Raw genomic sequence first — 20,953 nt, 5'->3', positions numbered from 1 at the left:
ATCAAGCAGAAAAACTTGCTGACTTTTGTTAAGTACCTTAAAAGTCTTTCTCACTCTATGTTCTTTTTGGTTCATATTTGAAAATAAATTTTGGATGTAAGAGTAATGGTAGAAGGGATGTCTTTCTTGTGTTCTCCTGAAAATAATGTGGCTTTTAAAATTATAATTATATCAAAATTCAACAATTATCAATCACAAATTTAATGACAATTTTAAAAGCCACATCAATTTTAAAATTAAAAATTTTTTTAAAAAAAAAACAAAAAAAAAAACCATGGATCTTCTTTATAGCATTACTCGAAATTATAAGAGCTGGGGGAGATGAGAAGGAGAGAGAGGGGCGTGAATGTTAGGGAGTGAACTCATCATGTTTTGAATGCCGACTTTTTATCCCCAAAATTAGTTCAATTAGCTAGAGAGAGTATTGCAATATTCATTTGAGAAATGTTAGAGCATCTATTCCGGATCTTCTCCCATCCTTCTCCATAATTTTTTTTTTTTTTTTGTTTGTTTGTTTCTTTCTAAAATCAAGCATTAAATTTGTATGACCCACCTAAGTGAAGGTGTAGATATTACAAATCCAATAGTTGATTTTTTAAAAAAAATAAAAAATGAAGAAGGATGAGAAAATGACGGAAATAGATGTTCTAGCATTTCTCATAATTACCTTATCTTCATCTTTAATGTTGGCCATTATCTATGCGCCTGCTCTTCAAATCATTAACAAAAATGAAGAAGAATTTGGCAACTACAACTCTTGGTTACGCAATCATCATAATGTATAAAGAAGGCAATTCAGACCTAGAGTTGGCTGATAGTTTTGTTTTAGATAATTACATCATTCTTAGCCCAACTTGCCTAAAAGGAAGATCACTTTTAAGATATTAATGTGGATAAAAGCAAGTACTTTGCCTTCAAATAAAATAAAAAAGTGAATTATCTAGTAGCATATGAATGCCATGAAGTACTATATATAAAACAGCAAGTGGATTTGGTTATTTGCATATCTAGTGTAACAACTTGTGTCAATGACTATAATTCGATCAATTTAATTAAATGAGTAAGACTCATCAATCTTAACCTGTTAATTTTATGTCGAGTTCGTGTTGGGTACACAGGTTATGTAAAAAATTACTATCTCTAAATCTTGCTTATCGGGTATAAGGCTATATAAGTCAACCCTAACTTGACTCATTTAATTAAACGGGTCAGACCTATCAACTATAACCCGATAATTTTTTGTTGAGTTTATGGATCGTATAAAAATTGTCAGCCCAATCTTACATGGATTACATAAGGTCAGGTTGGTTGGGCCGGACATTGTTTGGAGGAGGTCACTTGCAGTTGCAGGGTGTTGTTGTTGGGAGCATGGCCCAGCCCGTAAAGAGATAGAAGGAAGCTCGGCTCGTGTGGTGTTTTTGGCGGGAAACACTTCCCTTATTTTCCCGCCAGAGAGAGCAAGAGTTAGACCTGAGAGAAAGGGAGGGGGAGAGAGAGAGAGAGAGAGAGAGAGAGAGTTGTAGGTTACTGTGATAGAGACGAAGAAGAATGGAGGGCTTGGGTGGTTACTTCATGGATGAGAAAGCGGTGCGCGTGGAGACCATTTTCCTGGACTTCCTCAAGAGGTTTGTTCTTATTCCCCCGAGAATTTGTTTGTTTGTGGTTTGTTTTTGTTGATAATGGAATGGATCGGGTGAATGAGTTGTTGATAATGGAATGAATCGGATGAGTGGGTTGTATCAGCTTTAGATTTGGGAATTCGGCGGAGCCCTATTACGAGGCGGAGATCGAAGCAATGAAAGCCAGCGAGTCTACCACCATGTTCATCGACTTCTCTCACGTAATGCTTTTCAACAATCTCCTCCAGAAGGCCATTGCCGAAGAGTACTTGAGGTTCTTATTCTTATTGAAGCAAATAAAAGTATAAAGAATTCTGTGAGGATTTTCAAAACCCTAATTCCCAATTTCTAAGAGGGAAATATTTTTGATTGGTTGACAGGTTTGAGCCGTATCTGAGGAACGCCTGCAAGAGGTTCGTGATGGAGCAGAAGCCTACTTTCATAGCCGATGATAACCCTAATAAGGACATCAATGTTGCCTTCTTCAACCTTCCTCTCACCAAGAGGTACCTCTCTCTCTCTCTCTTCTCGTTTCTTAAATTTCCAATCTCCAATCCCAGATGCAACTCTTATGGGTCGCTTACTCAGTTTTATTCCATATTTGTTTCAAAAATCCATCATTTTCAGGTTGAGAGAATTAGCTACAGCAGAAATCGGAAAACTAGTATCGGTAAGTGGAGTGGTGACTCGCACAAGTGAGGTACGGCCAGAGCTTCTCCAAGGGACTTTCAAGTGCTTGGAATGCGGAAACATCATCAAAAACGTTGAGCAACAGTTTAAGTACACTGAGGTAACAATTTTGTTGCTTCTTTGAACTAACTATCATGGTCCGATGTTGTGCTATCTGAGAACATTGGTGGGTCTTAAACGTTATATGACCCTTGTTTTGTGTGTCGGTTTTGGGGTTGCAGCCAACAACATGTGTGAGTGCCACCTGTATGAATAGAACAAGGTGGGCATTGCTTCGGCAAGAGAGCAAATTTGCGGACTGGCAGAGGGTAAGAGTGCAGGAGACTTCTAAAGAGATACCTGCTGGCTCCCTTCCCAGATCACTGGATGTTATTCTTCGCCATGAGATTGTGGAACAAGCCAGGGCTGGCGACACGTAAGATAAATTTCACTTTCCTGATGTCTTTCTTTTGGTGGATACAATAATCTATAAGCTATAAATTAGCTTCATCCTCTTATGTTTTACAGGGTCATTTTCACTGGCACTGTGGTTGTGATACCGGATATAATGGCATTAGCATCCCCTGGTGAGAGAGCAGAATGTCGTCGTGATGCATCGCAGCGGAAGAACTCTTCGGGTGCAAATGAGGGTGTGAGAGGCCTTCGAGCATTGGGAGTGAGAGACCTATCCTATCGCCTTGCCTTCATTGCCAATTCAGTTCAGGTTGGTCATTGATTGGCTTGTTATCAGCTACCCCTGTTAGTACAATTACATGGAACGTGCCTTTATATGATCTGTGTGTCATAATTGCCTCTTTTATTCAGGTTTCTGATGGTAGAAGGAACTCTGATGTCAGGAATAGAAAGAAGGATGGTGATGAAGGCGACAACCAGCAGTTCACAGTTAGTTCTTCACTCTCTTTCCTACTAGTTTTCTACAGTTCCCTGTTTGCCTCAGATGTAGTTCTTTTAATGTATCTATTTTGTAATTAGTTTATGTTGCGGCATAATCTCCAATAATACAATGCTGGTTATTTAGTTCCTGATATTAAATTATTTTTTCTTTTACTAGTTGAGTTCATTGCAAATGGAATCTACTTCTCAGTTTCCTATGTAACATGCAGCATGCCTCTTGAAAGGATCTAAATTAGCAATTTAAATTCTTCTCAGAATGACTTAATTTTGATAATAATCAATTCCTCTTGGTTTTACTACACTATGTTCTATTACATTTCTCACACGCATTTGGGAAACCATCCCACCATTATGGTTATTTTGTTTATTTGGCAGGCAGAAGAACTAGATGATATTCAAAGAATGAGAAATACTCCTGATTTCTTCAATAAGCTTGTTGATAGCATTGCCCCAACTGTGTTTGGTCACCAAGATATCAAGCGAGCAATCCTGCTTATGCTCCTGAGTGGTGTGCACAAGATTACTCATGAAGGCATCAACCTGAGAGGTGACATTAATGTCTGTATTGTTGGAGATCCCAGCTGCGCAAAGTCTCAGTTCCTCAAGTATGCCACAATTTCTGGTTTTGTTTGTTTCAACTATTGCAGTTTATACAAATTCAACCACTTACATATGCTGGTATATGAATTCAAGGTATGCTGCAGGCATAGTTCCAAGATCTGTTTACACATCTGGAAAATCCTCCTCGGCAGCTGGATTGACTGCAACTGTGGCCAAAGAACCAGAAACTGGAGAATTCTGTATTGAGGTAGCATTTACTTAATTTTGCTCCTTTTGTAAATATGAAAAATCCATGGACTTTAATGCTATTAGTCACAGCGCCTGTATTGGAGTACTAGAGGCTAGAAGACAAATTTATTAAACTTATAACCACCATATTAGAGATTTCATAATGCAATGATAAGATTCTTAAAACTGCATAATTTGAACCGTAAGTTCATAGACCGCAGATTTTATGCCATCATTTTCTCCTGATACAAATTCCATTAGCCATCTCTACTTACTCAACAATCAAAAAACTTGCACTAGTAGTGCACATTATTCTACTCTTTGCTAAAATATAAATTTGAGTCATATGCAAGTAGTCCAAGCATTGTAAGACTTCAATTTTTGTTTGCCCCTTAACAACACAGATGGCGGTGATGCTTGTAAAATTGCAATTCATTTTTCAATTATCTTGCGTTTCAAACCTTTTATGGGAAACATAATATTCTGTTATAGAAAGATTTCTAACTTAAGGCACTATTTTTGTTCAATGGGGAAGTGCTAAATTTGCTGCACTAGGAAGACCTTTATTGGGACTTGCACGCCCTGGCATTAATTAAAGAACAGTATGTTTATACTGCTTTTGATGACATGGAAAAGCTACTGACAGGCTTAATCTGGAAAGTAATTTTTTGGGCTCAACATCCATCAGGGAAAATAAAAATCTTAAAACATTTCATGTTTAATGTGCTATAATTTTCTTTTAGTTTTTGGGATATATGAATACAAGTGTGAATCATGTTGGAGCACACAAAAGAAACGTCTACAAGGAGAGAACGCTTTCTTTTTGAATTCTTCCTTTAACCTTTTCGTTTGCATCTAATCCTCTAGCATATCAGCCCCATGCCTTTGATTGTCTGATATACTCGTCTGATCTTTATCCAGGCAGGTGCACTGATGCTTGCTGACAATGGCATTTGTTGCATTGATGAATTTGACAAGATGGACATTAGAGATCAGGTACTTATCATATTGGTTTATTTAAATCAACTTGCCATATTATGCATAGTCAGACATCTGATTTGTAAATGGACTTGAAGGTGGCAATTCATGAAGCCATGGAACAACAGACAATAAGCATTACAAAAGCAGGAATACAAGCAACACTAAATGCAAGGACCTCAATTCTCGCTGCTGCCAACCCCACAGGGGGGCGGTATGACAAGTCTAAGCCACTCAAGGTAAGAATATTATTGCAATTGATATGGGCACCATGTGAGTGTTTCTGATAGTGCATGGGTTTTTCTCACCCTTGTTTTCTATTGTTTCTAGAGAAAGATGACGTCCTAGTCTTTACTGTGGTGTGACTGATCAAATTCAAGGTTTTTGTTAATGGAAACTCATTTCTTTGATTTTCATTTTTTACAGTATAATGTGGCTCTTCCTCCTGCTATTCTTTCGAGATTTGATTTGGTGTATGTTATGATCGATGACCCAGACGATCAAACTGACTACCACATTGCCCATCACATTGTGAGAGTGCATCAGAAGCGTGAAGCGGCACTCAGTCCTGCCTTCACAATTGTGGAGCTGAAACGTTATATTGCATATGCAAAAACTCTGAAGCCCAAGGTTTTATTATTTCGCCTTTTTCTAATCATCATGCAGTTTCTTGTCATGAATTTTTTTTTTTTTAAAGTTTGCCTCCTGAAATTTTTTAAACTAATGCAGCTAAGCGTAGAAGCCAGGAAACTGTTGGTGGAATCTTATGTTGCTCTCCGTAGAGGTGATACAGCTCCTGGGAGTAGAGTTGCTTATCGCATGACAGTTAGGCAGCTGGAGGCCCTAATAAGACTGTCAGAAGGCATTGCTCGAAGTTATTTGGAAACTCAGGTATTTTAGATTTTTGGTAACTTAGCCATGTGCATTGTCATTGTTACTCATTTGTGCATTAGACTTAAGATATTATATTTTTCAGGTACAACCACGTCATGTTCGTGTGGCAGTAAGATTGCTAAAAACATCCATAATCAGGCAAGAAAATAATAAATATATCTTGAAGAACCTCTCTATCTCTTTCCCTCCCATATTAGTTTTTTATGGCCATACTGTTTACTTTCTTTTGCTATGCAGTGTGGAGTCTAGCGATATTGATCTTTCAGAGTTTCAAGAAGAAAATCGTGATGATGGCAATGGCGGTGATGATGGCAATGGCGGTGGTGACGGAAATGGCGGTGGTGCTGGCAAAGAAGGCACTGGTCAAGATGATGCTCAACCAAGCAACTCTACAGCTGAGCCAGCTTCTGGAAATGTTGGTGAGATCATATCACCAACGCTACTACAAAATTATTCTTTGTTTGAACTTTTACATAGACAACTCATGTGTTCATATTAACTGGTTTATGATGGCACAGAAAGTGGAGCAGGTTTGGCAAATCGACAAGGGAAAAAGCTTGTGATTACTGATGAGTATTTTCAGAGGGTCACCCAAGCACTAGTAATGCGCCTTAGACAGCACGAAGAAGCTGTAATGCACGAAGGTAAATCACATGCCCCTTTGCCATTCATTGTTTTAATATATGTAGCCATGAATATCTCTTGAAATTTGAAATTGATTTGCCCATAAAGTTTTACTTGAGTTTCTAGAGCCTGGATATTGCCATTTCCAAGTTCAATATAAATGTGAAAAGTGACATATATATATAAACTTTGAATACTTAGACACATAATTTTTGATATTGGGCCATACCATATATGCAGATTTGGAAGCTCTGGCTCTTTCTAAGAACGAACTTATGTTGCTATAAATTTAGTTCATGATTTATTCTTCATCATTGTAATTCATTGTCTTGAAACATTTTGTGGGTTATGTTTTTGCAGGGACTGGTTTGGCTGGAATGAGGCAGAGAGACTTGATCCAATGGTATGTGGCTCAGCAGAATGAGAAAAATAACTACAACTCCATGGAGGAGGCAGCAAATGAAGTTTCCAAAATTAAAGCCATCATCGAGGTAAACCAACTATAATCTTGCATCCCACCTAGTATTACAGGCTCTTATTAATTAAAATGTGGTATCTGTTTCTTTTACATGACAAATGCTTGTGATAACAGAGTTTGGTACGAAGGGAAGGCCATTTGATAGTGGTAGATGATGGTAGACAAGCAGCAGAGGGTGAAGGTCCAGGGCAGTCATCATCTGTATCTAGGAATGACAGAATTTTAGTTGTTGCTCCAAATTATGTCGTAGATTGAGGTGGAAAAGCTTTTAAAACTAAGTGATCGCCTCACCTATCGCCCATAAGCTCCCAGTATAACTTAGCCATGTGTAGGCCGCAAGTTTGGCGTTATATATTATAGTGGGATTCATTAGAGCTGAAATCAAGGTGCCAGGAAGCACGGTTGCCTGATTGCCCAATTATTCGATGTTGTTATCCAAAATAGTAGTATTTCAGCTGATTGCTGCTGCAAGAGAGAGATAGATTTTTCTATTAATTTGCTGTAACCTATGTTGTAATGCATTTTTTTTTTTTTTTGAAGCTTTAAATTCATTGTGAATGTGCTGATTTTAGAAGCTGTTAAATGAAATATTTGATTCAGTCTTTTGGTACAACTGTAATTTAATATGGACTAGTAGGATTTTACTTATCAAAAAGAAATTTATTACTAATAAATTAAAATTTTGTTGGTCCTGCCTACTCCACATACTGTATATCCATAGCCATAGTGATAGGGAGATAAAACAAAAGATAGATGCTTACGAGAATGTCAAAATTGGATAGGAATAAGAGAATATGAAGGGGGATTATCTTTACAATATTTGGCAATATTAATCACTTTCGTTTTCAACATGACAATGACTCCATTAATAACCAGTCCTTGTCGGAGGAGTTCTGCACTCAAACTCTATTACTACGTCATGTGTTTGTTTCTTGCTGAATCTTTGATTGATTAATTAGTGCGTGTTTGATTTACCAAAATAATTAACAAACACAAAAAAAAATTTAAAAAAAAGAAGAAGAATCTTGATAAGCTAGCCTTCACTGACGACGCAGACTTTTCCTCCGTATAATGTCACCAACAAGCCACAACCTCATCAAGTTGCAGTTGGGAACGATGTAGAACATGTCTTGTGCTCACACGCTAGCAAATATATCAACAGTAATCACAGCGTCTATTCCCTTTCATCTGACAAAAGGGTGCTCTCCGCCACATGAGATCATATCTTGGAATAACTTGGACTAATTCACAAATTAATTAATGACCTGCTAACTCTAATATTCTTTTTAAATTTTGTGATGTATAGTGTTTTTTTTTTAAAAAAAATTCTAATTAGACAATATTTGAGGGAAGCTTTAGCCGTGTTTGACTTGTTTATTTGGCTTTTGAGAGGACAAGAAGTGGAGATCAAGAGTTTTGAGCCAAAGAGGATCGATGTTGGAAGTAGTTGAGATAATTATTACTGTAAAATTAATTTATAAGATTAACTTTTGTATATTTCCAGGTTGACTGGCATGGGAGCTAGGTAGGTCAAACTTGTAACAACTCCTGTATATATAGGCTGATGATCAGGTCGTAATTAATTAGGATTATTAGAATCTGATTTGAGTTAGTAAATTAAAACACTAAACACCCAATCAGAACAACTCTCTTTATATATATGAAGGTTGGTAGGGGGTACAATCAAAATATTACATCTAATCATTTGCTTAGAAAATATTATGACTGTGATATTGTACTGAGGGAACTTTCCTTCCTACTTGTGTGATCTGTTCACAGATCTTTTGAGATAATGAATATTCATAATATTCTTTTAAAAATAATAATAATAATCATTTGCTTAGAAAAAAAAAAAATTGACATCTAATAATTGATAGAGCCACCACATGAACCAGTTGTTGTCACAAGTGACGGTGGACCAAAACTCATGATGAGCACCCAACTTTTTTTTCTCCATTGTTCCTATGAATGTTCTTCAAAATTAACTTCTATATATCGATCTTTTTCTTAATCTCGATCGGCAATAGATTAATAAATCTAGCTAGCTAGCTCTATATATGCAATTAATAATCAGTAGTTTATATTGAATGATTAAATCTAGGTAGCTCTATGCAATAATCAGTCAGGCTAGCTGGTTAGACGCATGATCAATGTTAGAATAATTAATTTCCATATTATTTATAATTTATTTTCCTTGCACGTTAACGATTAAGCTATAGCTAGCTCCTTCCTTAATTAGTTTAGATTTTCTTGTTCCACACTCTTTAATTAATTCCTCTAGCTATAAACATCATCATTCTTTATAATATAGTAAATACAAGTCTTCTTCTATCTCCTCTAACGTACACATTGATGATATTTTAACCTACATAGTCAGAAAAAACAATGCATGCATGAAACTACTGTCGTCGTCTACCACAAATCCAACTGTAATAAATCCAACGCTCCATAATCATATAGTGAAGGGCCATGTGAATGCAAGATGCAAGCTTGCTTCATATGATTTTGCATGAATAATAAATTATTACGTTGCCTCGAAACTGGCATATGCCCTCCCATGGGACACCATTCAACGGCATCCATTTTTGTCCACATATTACATATACGTCAATCCCTCCCTCCAGATATGCTTCGAACTCATTGACGGCGTGATTGGTAGTATATACCAGCGAAGCCACGTGAGACGGTTCCAGCACTTCTCAATATATACCAAACATTTTTGTTACAGATAGGCACCTATTAGGGACCCCACGCATGATGTTTGCCACCTCTTCTAATCACTATGAGGTGTTTGCCAGCTGTCATCTCCGCCCACCACCACCCTTCTTCCCTACAATTACCCCCCCAGTTAGGTGGGTTATTTCGTAATTAAATTGGAACAGGGGGGTTTTGTGGCAGGAAGTATGTCTATATGTTTAGCTCAATGTGCCTTAATTTGGAGAGGGACAGTTGGGTGGAACAGTTGCGTTGAGGTGGACTTCAATTGGAGACCACAGTTGCCACGACAGAGACACAAGGAGTTACAAGTAAGTGAGAAAGAGAGAGGCAGCTGATTCTCTTGGCTTCATCAACTTCTTCTTGTATGGATGATCTTTAGATGTTTTAGCTGAGATTTTTCTTTTCTTTTTTTTTTCTTTTGTCTGTTTCATTGCTTAAAGAGATTCTTATGGAATCCTTGATCTTATACTTTTGATTTTTCTTTTTTTTCTTTTTGTTAGGCTAGTAAAATATATATATAGTTGAATAATTAATTAAAGAAACAAGATGGGTTACTGGAAATCAAAGGTTCTCCCTAAGATCAAGAAGGTTTTCGACAAGAATGGTAACAAGAAGGCTGCTGCTGAGGCTTGCAAGTCCTTCGACGACGCCAAGGTTTCTTACAATATACATATATTATATACGTTTCTTCTTTCTCCAAACATTATAACGTCCCAAATACGCTCATACATGCATATCTAAATTATTTTATGTTGATATATCTGTGTTTGGTTAATTATTAGGAGCAAATCAATAAGGAGTTTGAAGAGAAGAAAACTGAGCTTCAACCTAAAGTAGTTGAAATATATGAGGCATCTTCAGCAGAAATCAAGGTTAGATCAAGTTAAAATGAATAGAATATGGTGGGAAAAGAGCAAACTAACATCAAATTTTCACCTTTTATATATATATACAGACTTTTGTTAAGGAACCCAAGGAGGCAGGACTGAAGAAGCACTCTGTTGCCGTTCACAAGTTCATAGAGGAGCTCGTGGCAATTGGTACGTATGATTATATATATATATATATATATATATATATATATATAGTTTTTACTTTATTTTAAGAACAAATAAATAAAGGGTTGTCTTGATACAGAGTTTCCGGGATCGAAAACAGTATCTGAAGCATCTTCAAAGTATGGGCCAGCGTTGGTTCCAGGCCCAGTGTTGTTTGTTTTTGAAAAGGTGTCGACGTTTATCGTTACAGAAGAGAAAGTTGAGGTGAAAGAAGCAAGTGGGAAAGAGAAGGAGATCATAGTAGCTGCTGAAGAAGAGAAGAAAGAGGAAGAGAAGATAGAAGAGGTGGCAGCGGAGGCGCCTGAGAAAGCGGCGGAGACTGAACCAGCTGCTTATACAACCGAGGCTGCAAAGGTGGAGGCAGCCGAAGCACCAAAGCCTTGATCATCATCATCATCATCATCATCAATATTTAGAAGTGAGCTTTTGTGTAGAAATTTATAAAAAGAAAAACAATGATTTGTTATTCTTTGATCGATCTCCATCCCTTTGTTCATGTAATATCTCTCATGGATTTGTTTTCATGGATTTTTTTTTTTTTTTTTTTTTTAAAGCTTGATGTTTAATTAAGTGTATAATCTTTGTGATCAATTAGTATGTACTATTTAATTACAAATGAATGAAAACTCATGAATGCTAGCTCCGATCGATGAGGAGTTTTCTCTTTGTTTTGATTTACTCTCTCTCTCTCTCCGTGTGTACGTTAAGGAGTCAAATAGCGTAAAAGCCAAAATAATAATAATAATAATAATAATAATTGATTGTTCAATCAACATTTTTTTTATTGAGTAATCCTACTTTTAGCACCATTTATTAATTATTAAACACAAAAAAAATCAGTGCGTAAGATGTCCAACATATGATAGGATGTGGTTAAATTCATCTCATTTTTTAGATAATTACTAATTTAACATAATATCAAATATATAAGAGGTCTTGAGTTCGGATCATTTCTCCGTCATTTACCTTCAAATTTAAGTAAATATTTAATATGTTGGACCTTACTTATTATGAAAGAGTTTGAGCTCGCATCTGAGGGGGCGTGTTAGAATATAAATTAAATAGAGTAATGATATAAGGAGTACTATCTGTGAATGTGATGTGACATTTAAAATCACCATTAAATTTGAAATGATCATTAATATTGAATTTTGATCTAACGGTGATTTTAAATGCCACATCATATTTAAAAGAACTCTAATTTTCCTTATATCATTACTCAATTAAAGGATTAAATTAATCTCAACCTAACTTTTGAAACAAATTGTGATTTAACATAATAATCATTAAATAATTTATTATCAATCGTTAGATTTTTTTTAAAGAATAAATTTAAAATTAGGCCGCCTAAATTTTTTATGAAATTTGGACAAACTTAAGAAAGATGGGTGGGCAGTGGAACCCAATTATTTTGAGCAAGTGGGCTGAATATTCTAGGATGTCCAGGTTAGGTGGGCCCCACAACCTGTTCTTTTAAACTACCCAAACTTCCGTAACATTTGAACATGCTAATTGTAGCGGATGCTTATCCGTCAAATTCAGTTTTCATATTAGTATTGTTTTTAAAGAGTAATGCTATACTTCATCCCAGTATCACCTTTTCATTTTCTTAAAGTTGGTGTAGCTTAGTCTCTTATAGCTTTTGGTGTATGATAATTAGTTGGGAAAAATACACTTTACCCCCGAAACTATCAACTCATTTGCACTTTTAACTCCAATGTTTAAAAAGTGACACTTTACTTCCGCCTAAACTTTCAAATTGTTGCAATTCGACTATTTTGATTTTTTTTTTTTTTCCAAAATGCCCTCATCCCATGTTAAAAAAAAAATAATAATAATAAAAATTAAAAATTAAGAGGTGGCCGGTTTGGGGTGGCTTCGTGCTCAACTGGGGTGGCAGGCCATCCATTAATTTAATTTAATTTATTTATTTTTTTTTTAACTTGTGATGGTAGCATTTTAGGAAGAAAAAAAAAAAAAAAAAAAGGTAAGAATAGTTGAATTGCAACAATTTAGAAGTTTAGGAAGATAAAATGTCACTTTTTAAATATTGGGGTTACAAGTGCAAATGAGTGAATGGTTTTGAAGATAAAATGTATTTTTTCCTAATTAGTTTTTTGGGTTGAAAGATTTAGTTTAAAAAGATGCGATGAGGATAATAAGGTGATGTATATAATTACTTGCTTTTAAATATTTACTTGATGCCTAAGTAACAACAATTCCACACCACAAACATGTCAACTAGTCATTTAATTATCAATTAAAAAGCTATATATATGGTTAAGGGGTCATGGTCTATTCGATAATTTACAATTTTTTTTAAGCAAGATAATATTTCATTATATAAAATAATAAAAAGAAAGTCTACTTATAGGGGAAAATGCTCTCTCGTATAGCTTCGCTGAGAAATTTATATTTCTCCTTCCCTTGAAGGCTTGAACCCTAGACTCTTCTTCCAAGTGTTTTTTTTCCTCTCCCATAATCCCTCCTCAAGAAGACATCAAGCAACTTATCACCCAAATTGGAGCGTTAAATTGACTTGATAATTCCCTTCCTCTTTTACTCCTACCCTATTCCTACCCCGGGTAGTAGGACATTTCTATGATAGAGGAGGTGGCCAGACCACTCTTATGGCCTTGAGGTGGTTTAGCGGCCTTTATTTGGCCAAAGAGAATGACCCGACCACTTTTGTATTTTTTGTTCCATTCTTTTTTCTATATATATTTTTAGATTTTGTTTAAAATATTTTCAAATAATTTTTTTTATTATAAATGACACATGTCACATTCTAATCAGTGCTATATGACACATTGACACATGAATGAATTATGTGAACTTTTATAAACATAGAGACTAATTTCTTTTTTGCTTACCCATATAGAGTGATTAATAGCTTTTTAAAACTCAATGAGCTATTTATCAAAATCTCAAACCACATCGATAAAAATGCATTTTATCTAAAAAATAATTATACAACAATCAATTTTTTTTCACTAAATTTCTTTAAAAAATTTAATGAATGCTGTATTGTGGTGAATGAAAAAATGCAACCATTTATAAAATCACTATAATATTATTTTCTCTCTCTCTTTTTTTTTTTTTTTTTCATCTCAATTTGTCTTAGGCATATCAATATAATTATTTTTTTTTTGGTAATTTCACTGAAGACTCTTAAACTTTCATTTGATTTGACAAGATCTTTAAACTTCAAAATCTCTTAATTTAGTCCCTTAAAATTTCAATTATAATTAATTTAGAGCACTCCGTCAAATTTTAAACGTTAAATGACGTTTATATCATTGATTTTTTTATAAAATTTCAAAACTTTTTTTTAATATAAAAAAATGAAAATTATGGATATTTTAGTATTTTTTTTTAATATTTTTAATGACTAAATTTGACGGAAATTTAAATTAAAAATTTATGGGATTAAATTGAGAGATTTAGAAATTGGAGATATTTAGAAAGACATCCAAATCTTTTTTCTTAGCAAAGGAAATTAAGACGGACACCAACCAACAAAATGAAAATTAAAAGAAATATAACAAAAAGTATATATAGTCCAAAGGTCCCAAGTCCTCGAACTCTCCAGGGGGATCTTCCTCTGCAGTAGAGAAGTTCGGACCTGGGGTAGTGTCGCCGGAGGGATTCTACTACTCCGCTGCCACCAGAAATTTATGCGTCTCCATCTCTGCTGGTAAAGAGGCTTCAAACTCTGTGATTCTTGTTCAATTTCTTTGTTTGAAATCTTTTTGTCCCAGAGGGTCTGTTTCCATTTTTTTTTTTTTCTCAGTTTTTTGTCTTTCATTTCTTTGTATCTTTTGGTTCCTGCAGATAAGAACGAAAAAAATCATTTTTTCCCCCTTTAAAGCTTCTATTTTGTTTTTTCTTTCTTTCTCTCTTTGGGAGAAGCAAATGGGTTACATAATTAATGAAATTCACTTAATTAGAAATTGCGAATTCGTCCAGTTTAGCAATCTATATTATCCTCTCCTTTAAAAGGTAGAATCTTTAACGTTGTAATCATATCATATGATATGTAACCATTGCAGAGCATGTAGATTTTTGTTTATTAGCAATAGTTTTCCGAGGCCCTATTGCTGTTTTTGCTACAATAGGCATCTCATTATGAAGATTGCTTTTTTCCTATCAGATGGATCGGATGAATGCATCAAACCCAGATGTAAAAAATGTTGGAGCAGGTTGGACTGAAGGTAATCCCGAAGAAGTGGAGGGTCTTTGGCTTCAAGTTGATGAAATATTCACAAAGGTTAATACGGTGAGGTTTATCTAACATATTATTTCTAACTATGTTTAAGAATTTAAATTCGTCATTTCATCTGTTTGTTCTTATATACTTGTCAGTTTTTCTTTTCCCTTTTTTTTCCCATTCATTTCTAAGAGATTGACTGCCCTATGCTTGCTTTAATTGGAAATGAGGTGGGGCTGGCTTATGCCCAGGTCTTGGTCTGGTTACCATTGCTCTTCTCAAGTTCCAAAAGAGTAAAAATTTATAGTATACTCATTATATGCTGATCGTTCGACACATTAGAAGCACAGATAATAGCACAAATGTGCCCTATCCTCATAGGCGTGTTTGATATTAGCAATTCTCTGGCACTACTTGGAGACTGTCACACAAACATACATGTCTATGGTTTGTTTGGTTGGTAATAAGTGTCAGAGATGTGCTTGACAGTTTGAGATACCAGTATAGCTATCTTTGTACTAGAGGACCCGTTATGCTATAAATAATACAGAAGTGCCGTTTAAACTTAAATTACCACTGGAAGCCCTGTATCTCAAGTTGTGATACATAAATAGAAGTTTGAAGATTCTATCTTTTAGAGCCAGGAACATCTCTACCACCACATGAAAGAAAATACGCAACCTTCAGCCCCTTCACCATTCCCAGTTTTGACAATATAGTTATTACAATCACCTACACAGTCACCATATCAACATTGCCATGGCCCATTGGTTGTGATAGCCCTTCACCACCTCTGCCTTGACAGTTAATGGCAACCTGTCATCTCCATTACAACGACCAACTCCTACAACTTGTGAGCAGAAGCTACTGGCACCGTGTTATCACCTTTGGCACCATTGTTGCTGTCAATATTGCGGTGGGAGCAGATTCTTTACATTATCAGTTTGGAAACTTCATGTAATGTGAAAATATGAACTGTCCATTAAAGTGAAGTTTACATGGTTCTCATATCAATTCCATCTGGGATCCACATAATTAGATGCTATGGATTGTACAATCCCGCAATTGTTGTATCACCGCCACCTTTGGTAACTGTTGCTACCACCATCATTATCACTATTTCCATCAGCTTTGCAATATCCAGCTTCTTACTTCTGCATCCTGCCACACTACACCACCACCAGTCTACCATCAACTTTGGCAATTCTGGGTAAAAATGAAGTTTCTGATGACTTTTGCACACAATTACCATATCATCCATGTTTCTGATACTTTGAATCGGAAATACAGGAACTAAATTCTTACGTTTTACAAGATTCAAGCTTATTTAGTTCTCCACTTTTTTCTTTTTTAAATTCTGTACCATGATTCTTATTTGTTTTTATTTCGTTTAAGTGACCTGCTTCTGTAATTTGAATAATTACTAAGTTTTCAGACATTTCTAACTTGCAAATAAATTGATAAGTTTCATTGTTATACTTGTAGCTTGAGAAACAAGTAAATGAGGTGGAACAATTCTACTTGGCAAATGATAATAGCTCAATCATGAAGGACAAAGACAGTGACAAACATTTGACTAGTGTTAAGAAGCAGCAGCAGCAAGATACATCATGTAGGGAAGCACCTGCTTCAAAGAGAATGCAAGAGCTTATGCGCCAATTTGCCACAATATTGCGTCAGGCAAGCACCAATTCTTGTTGCATTTATCTATGTTGTAAAAACTCATGTAAATCATTAAGATATCAGTGAAATTTTTATTTAACAGCAGTTGTCAATTTCTTTTCAGGGATAGAATACTATGACTACAGACAATTGTGTATCTATAAGGTCCTACTTATGAATGATCTTGCATTTTTCTCACTGTAATCATTGTCATAATTGATACAGTTCAGACTTTTACTCCATTATTAATGTGATATCACATTTGATATTGTGCAAAGGCCTCTACCAAATCTTTGATGCTTGGCCTCATTAAAGAAGTTAGAAGAAGGATTTCAAATTGAAGTATCTTGTTCTTTTGTAGATTATGAGAGAATGGTTCATGCAATCAAATGAAAGACCAACCATCCTTTTGCCTAGCTTTTGTGGTTTAATAAATTAATGCAACCTACATGAATTTTTGATCTCCTTGCTTTAACATTGTTTGAGAAATATGAATCAACACCAGAAAGTTTCTATAAAAATCCACATTTTTTTAATGGCAAAAAGATATACTTTTATGATCAGATGATTATGAATTGTCTGAGCTGTTACTTCGAGTTTAGGTTTTAGATGAGTTGCATATGATTTATGAATAATCGGCTTCTTATACTAGAAGAAATTGAATGATATTTGTTGGAAATGTTACATTTACTAAATAATATGCTCTTAGTGATGAACCGTTTGTTATAAGTGAACTTTGAAGTGGATGATATTTTTCAAAATGCAAACACAAGGAGGACAACATAGCTCTTTTAAGGGATGAAAAATGGACTTCATATACTTGACATTAGGGCTAAATGCCTAAATTAATGCAAACAAAGCAACCTATTGAAATTGTGAAATTTATAGCTTGCTTTTTTCTCAGTTTCTTAAATCTCTACATGGTTTTTCTTACAATTGAATGTATTGCCTGTGGGAACTTTTTGATTGGATGCTTTGGGGCTCAAACAGTTATGTCAAGGATTTCTTAGGGGTAATTACTAGTTATTTTGATTTACTTGTCACATGTCAGATCACTCAGCACAAGTGGGCTTGGCCCTTTATGAAACCTGTAGATGTTGAAGGCCTTGGTTTGCATGACTATTATGAGGTGAAGCTTCTTTATCTATCAAAACTTTCTGATGGTATATTGATATGGTTATTAATTTGTGTACATATCGTATGTTCTACTTTCTTCTTTACATTCACTTATTATTTCTCTCTTTAAAAGATGTGAAGTGCTTGTGATGCAGGCAATGAGAAGCCAGTTTTTATTATAATTTAGTTTTAGAAGTCAAGGGTAATTTTTTTTACCTTATATTTTTGGTCATGTGCTGTACTTTTGGTCTATTTAGTCTCATTTTGGGATTTAATTTCTTGGTTTTATTAGTTACTAGTATGGGCTTATTAGTCAAAACCTTTTAAATCTAAGTCCTATTATAATTAGCTATTAGTCTTCTATTAGTATTAGGTATTAATCATCTATTTATTTGTGGATTTTATTTTGTTTTGTTTTAGTAGTTTTCTACTTGGTTTAGAAGTTATTTTAATTATTTATCTGTTTTATTCTGTAAACCTAGCCTTTATAGGGGAGTGATTGGGAATAGCTATAAAAAGGCTTTTATGTATTCTAGCAAAAGAATAATAGCAATTATGCTCGTGGTTTGTGTGATGCAGAAGAAACTTTAAATGTGATGATTAGGATCTTTCTGTGTTTTTTAGAGAATATTGTCTTCTTCTTTTTTCTTTTAACTTCCAGCAGTTCTTCTGTAAATTATCTGACCTGTTTTTGCTTTGATTCATTTTCTATAATCCATACTGCATGAAACCCAAATCGCGCAATGATCAAATAGCTTCCAATCAACTCAAGAAGACCCAAATACCATCCCAGGTTACCCTTCACAGCCCTGGAACTACAAACCAAATCCTTCCCCTCCTCTAATTTAATCCCTAATTATTTTTTCAGCTTTTTCCACCATGAAACCCTGACCCAAACAACCCTAGTTTCCTTCAACCTTTTGTCCTACATCAGCTTGTTTCTTAATGTATAGAAGTTTGGTACTTATTAACTCTATTATAATTTTTTTTTTTTTTTTTGAAAAAAGTCAAACTTTTAAAATGTTGATAAGGATGATATGATAATAATTGTTTTGCATCTGCCGATCTTGTTGAATTTGGCTTGGTCATGGTTTTTGTATTGGATATTTGTATTTTATTTATTTATGTCCATCTTATGCCTTCAAAAAATTGTTTTGGGTTTTGCTTACCAGGTTATTGAGAAGCCCATGGACTTCAGTACAATAGAAAAGAAAATGGAGGCTAAGGATGTTGCTGGGTATAAGAATGTGCGGGAGATCTATGCTGATGTGAGGTTGGTTTTTAAGAATGCAATGAAATATAATGATGAAAAAGATGATGTCCATGTGATGGCAAAAACTTTGCTGGAAAAGTTCGAGGAAAAATGGCTGCAGCTTTTGCCTAAAGTTGCTGAAGAGGTGAATTCCCAGTATGAGTACATTTACATAGGATATTATAAGTCTTTTGACAGTACTTTTTTCTATGGCTTCTGGATTGTCTATCTTTTAATTGTGGAGATACCTAGTAATCCTGCTTTATGGTTACTTCCCTACCTACATAATTTCAGGAAAAGAGACGAGCAGAGGAGGATGCAGAGGCAAGATTAAGTATGCAGGTCGCTCAGGAGGTTGCTTATTCCAACAAGGCTAAGGATTTAAGCAATGAGGTTTGTCGAAATTTCTTAGCCTCTTTATTAAGTGAAATATATAATTGAGAGGAAACTTTTTAAGCTCTTTCAAACTTTTTATTAGAAGGTTTAAATGACGAGTTGCTATAAGGAAGACCCATGTCTCCTTTGTGTCTTCCCAAAATTGATGTGGCTCTTAAAATTACTATTAGATTTGTGATACATTACTATTAAATTTTGATCCAATGATAATTTTAAAAGTCACATCAGTTTTGGAAAGACACGAGGACATGGGGGTGACATTTAGCATTACTCTTGACATATAAAAGTAGAGTTAGTAGTTTGATATTATATGGTACATTCTTTGAACCTACCTAATTTGAAACCTTTTTCAGCTATATGAGTTTGATATGCACTTGAAGAATCTCAGAGAAATGGTTGTTCAGAAGTTCAGGTGTGTTTTAGAATCCTTCTCTACTTCAGTATATATTAAACCTGTTCTGGGTTCATATGTGTTGCATAGATTTGTTAAGTGTTTATTCATCACTAGTGTGGTTTTCTTTTCCTTATTCAAATTCTTAAGAAACCTTGCAATTGAGGTCAAGAATGCAATAGCTGGTGCTCCTTGACATAAAAAATATATAGAAAAGGAGTGAATCCAAAAATCTTGGATAGGCAATGTGAAGCCAAATATTCTTCTGACAGTTTGGTGCGTGCGTTTGTATAGATTTGTATTGGGTTATCTAATTGGAGTTTGCATGTCAGTTCTTTCTCCTTTTTTGGGGGAGGGGAGCATCCTTTAGTTATTATGCTGATTGGGGGATCCATTATCTTAGGAAAATGTCGACTGAAGAGAAAAGAAACCTTGGGACAGCTCTTACGCAATTGACTCCTGAAGATCTGAGCAGGGCATTGGAGATTGTTGCCGAGACTAACCCAAGCTTCCAAGCCTCTGCCCAAGAGGTGGACCTCGACATGGATGCTCAGGTCATCATTTATTTATTTATTTGTTCATTTTTGTGGTTGGATTGTCATTTATTGCTCTAGTTGCTCAAATATGTGATCGTTCTTTATCTCTCCTTTCTTTCCGCCTTTTTCCCTATGCAGAGTGAATATACATTACGTAGGTTGAAGGTTTTTGTGAAAGATAACCTAAAAGTCCATGGAAGGAGTTCTGAAGGTATCAGTGGCAACAATAAAGATAAAAATGAGAACAACAAGAAGAACAACTCCAAAAGAAGAAGAGAGATCTGTGATGCTCTTGCGAAAACTGCTGTTAAAAGGACTAAAAAGCTCTCTAATTTGTGATCCGCCATTACAGCATGTACCTCAGTTTCTCTTTTTTGTTGCACTCCATGTGAATTTTCTTAGGTAGATCCTCTTGTTGCTGAGCTCTTTCTTTACCAGTCTGTACAGGTTTATTAGGCAGATGGGAAAATGTATTATTTGCTTTGGTCTAGGCTTTATTCTTGTGAGCAAGTCTTCTTGCTTAGGCCACATATTGGTTAGGGATGGCCGGGATACATATATAATATTCTCATTATATTTCTTAGCCTTGACTTTGTTTAAGAAGCAACATACTTATTAATGCCTGCAGAAATGTGTCTTAGATATGTC

General features: G+C 35.0%; 3 protein-coding genes across 4 annotated transcripts; all 3 read left to right on the top strand.

The window, feature by feature from the left end:
* Positions 1-1,481: 1,481 nt before the first annotated feature.
* LOC132170560 (DNA replication licensing factor MCM6) lies at positions 1,482-7,554 on the top strand. Its single transcript, XM_059581578.1, has 18 exons — positions 1,482-1,625; positions 1,744-1,893; positions 2,000-2,125; positions 2,247-2,409; positions 2,531-2,724; positions 2,817-3,012; positions 3,114-3,191; positions 3,579-3,808; positions 3,897-4,011; positions 4,914-4,988; positions 5,069-5,209; positions 5,397-5,600; positions 5,700-5,861; positions 5,947-6,002; positions 6,102-6,283; positions 6,383-6,508; positions 6,849-6,979; positions 7,081-7,554. The coding sequence occupies exons 1-18, from the start codon at positions 1,549-1,551 to the stop codon at positions 7,219-7,221; spliced, it is 2,547 nt and encodes an 848-aa protein (XP_059437561.1). The 5' UTR covers positions 1,482-1,548; the 3' UTR covers positions 7,222-7,554.
* Positions 7,555-9,888: 2,334 nt separating this feature from the next.
* LOC132171336 (plasma membrane-associated cation-binding protein 1) lies at positions 9,889-11,386 on the top strand. Of its 2 annotated transcripts, none has more exons than XM_059582627.1 (5): positions 9,889-9,992; positions 10,185-10,338; positions 10,467-10,556; positions 10,640-10,724; positions 10,822-11,386. In XM_059582627.1, the coding sequence occupies exons 2-5, from the start codon at positions 10,231-10,233 to the stop codon at positions 11,124-11,126; spliced, it is 588 nt and encodes a 195-aa protein (XP_059438610.1). In that variant the 5' UTR covers positions 9,889-9,992; positions 10,185-10,230; the 3' UTR covers positions 11,127-11,386. The 2 variants fall into 2 exon arrangements, with proteins under 2 accessions (XP_059438610.1, XP_059438611.1); XM_059582628.1 differs by lacking the exon at positions 9,889-9,992 and adding an exon at positions 10,013-10,046.
* Positions 11,387-14,303: 2,917 nt separating this feature from the next.
* LOC132172266 (transcription factor GTE1-like) lies at positions 14,304-20,949 on the top strand. The gene is made up of 9 exons (XM_059583739.1): positions 14,304-14,439; positions 14,896-15,021; positions 16,438-16,632; positions 17,666-17,743; positions 18,903-19,127; positions 19,277-19,375; positions 19,732-19,790; positions 20,173-20,323; positions 20,444-20,949. The coding sequence occupies exons 2-9, from the start codon at positions 14,896-14,898 to the stop codon at positions 20,642-20,644; spliced, it is 1,134 nt and encodes a 377-aa protein (XP_059439722.1). The 5' UTR covers positions 14,304-14,439; the 3' UTR covers positions 20,645-20,949.
* Positions 20,950-20,953: the final 4 nt, after the last annotated feature.

Source organism: Corylus avellana, chromosome ca2 (genome assembly GCF_901000735.1).
Source record: "Corylus avellana chromosome ca2, CavTom2PMs-1.0".
In the NCBI taxonomy this organism is placed as follows: Eukaryota; Viridiplantae; Streptophyta; class Magnoliopsida; order Fagales; family Betulaceae; genus Corylus; species Corylus avellana.
This window is presented reverse-complemented; position numbering and strand designations above follow the sequence as displayed.

Bases quoted from the DNA above. Each gene is read 5' to 3' on its own strand.
- LOC132170560 (XM_059581578.1), top strand. From the start codon at position 1,549: ATGGAGGGCTTGGGTGGTTACTTCATGGATGAGAAAGCGGTGCGCGTG. The intron at 4,012-4,913 runs GTAGCATTTACT...ATCTTTATCCAG, and splicing joins CTGGAGAATTCTGTATTGAG to GCAGGTGCACTGATGCTTGC. The intron at 5,862-5,946 runs GTATTTTAGATT...TATATTTTTCAG, and splicing joins GAAGTTATTTGGAAACTCAG to GTACAACCACGTCATGTTCG.
- LOC132171336 (XM_059582627.1), top strand. From the start codon at position 10,231: ATGGGTTACTGGAAATCAAAGGTTCTCCCTAAGATCAAGAAGGTTTTC. The intron at 10,339-10,466 runs GTTTCTTACAAT...GTTAATTATTAG, and splicing joins AGTCCTTCGACGACGCCAAG to GAGCAAATCAATAAGGAGTT. The intron at 10,725-10,821 runs GTACGTATGATT...GTCTTGATACAG, and splicing joins AGAGGAGCTCGTGGCAATTG to AGTTTCCGGGATCGAAAACA.
- LOC132172266 (XM_059583739.1), top strand. From the start codon at position 14,896: ATGGATCGGATGAATGCATCAAACCCAGATGTAAAAAATGTTGGAGCA. The intron at 16,633-17,665 runs GCAAGCACCAAT...GTCACATGTCAG, and splicing joins TTGCCACAATATTGCGTCAG to ATCACTCAGCACAAGTGGGC. The intron at 20,324-20,443 runs GTCATCATTTAT...TTCCCTATGCAG, and splicing joins ACCTCGACATGGATGCTCAG to AGTGAATATACATTACGTAG.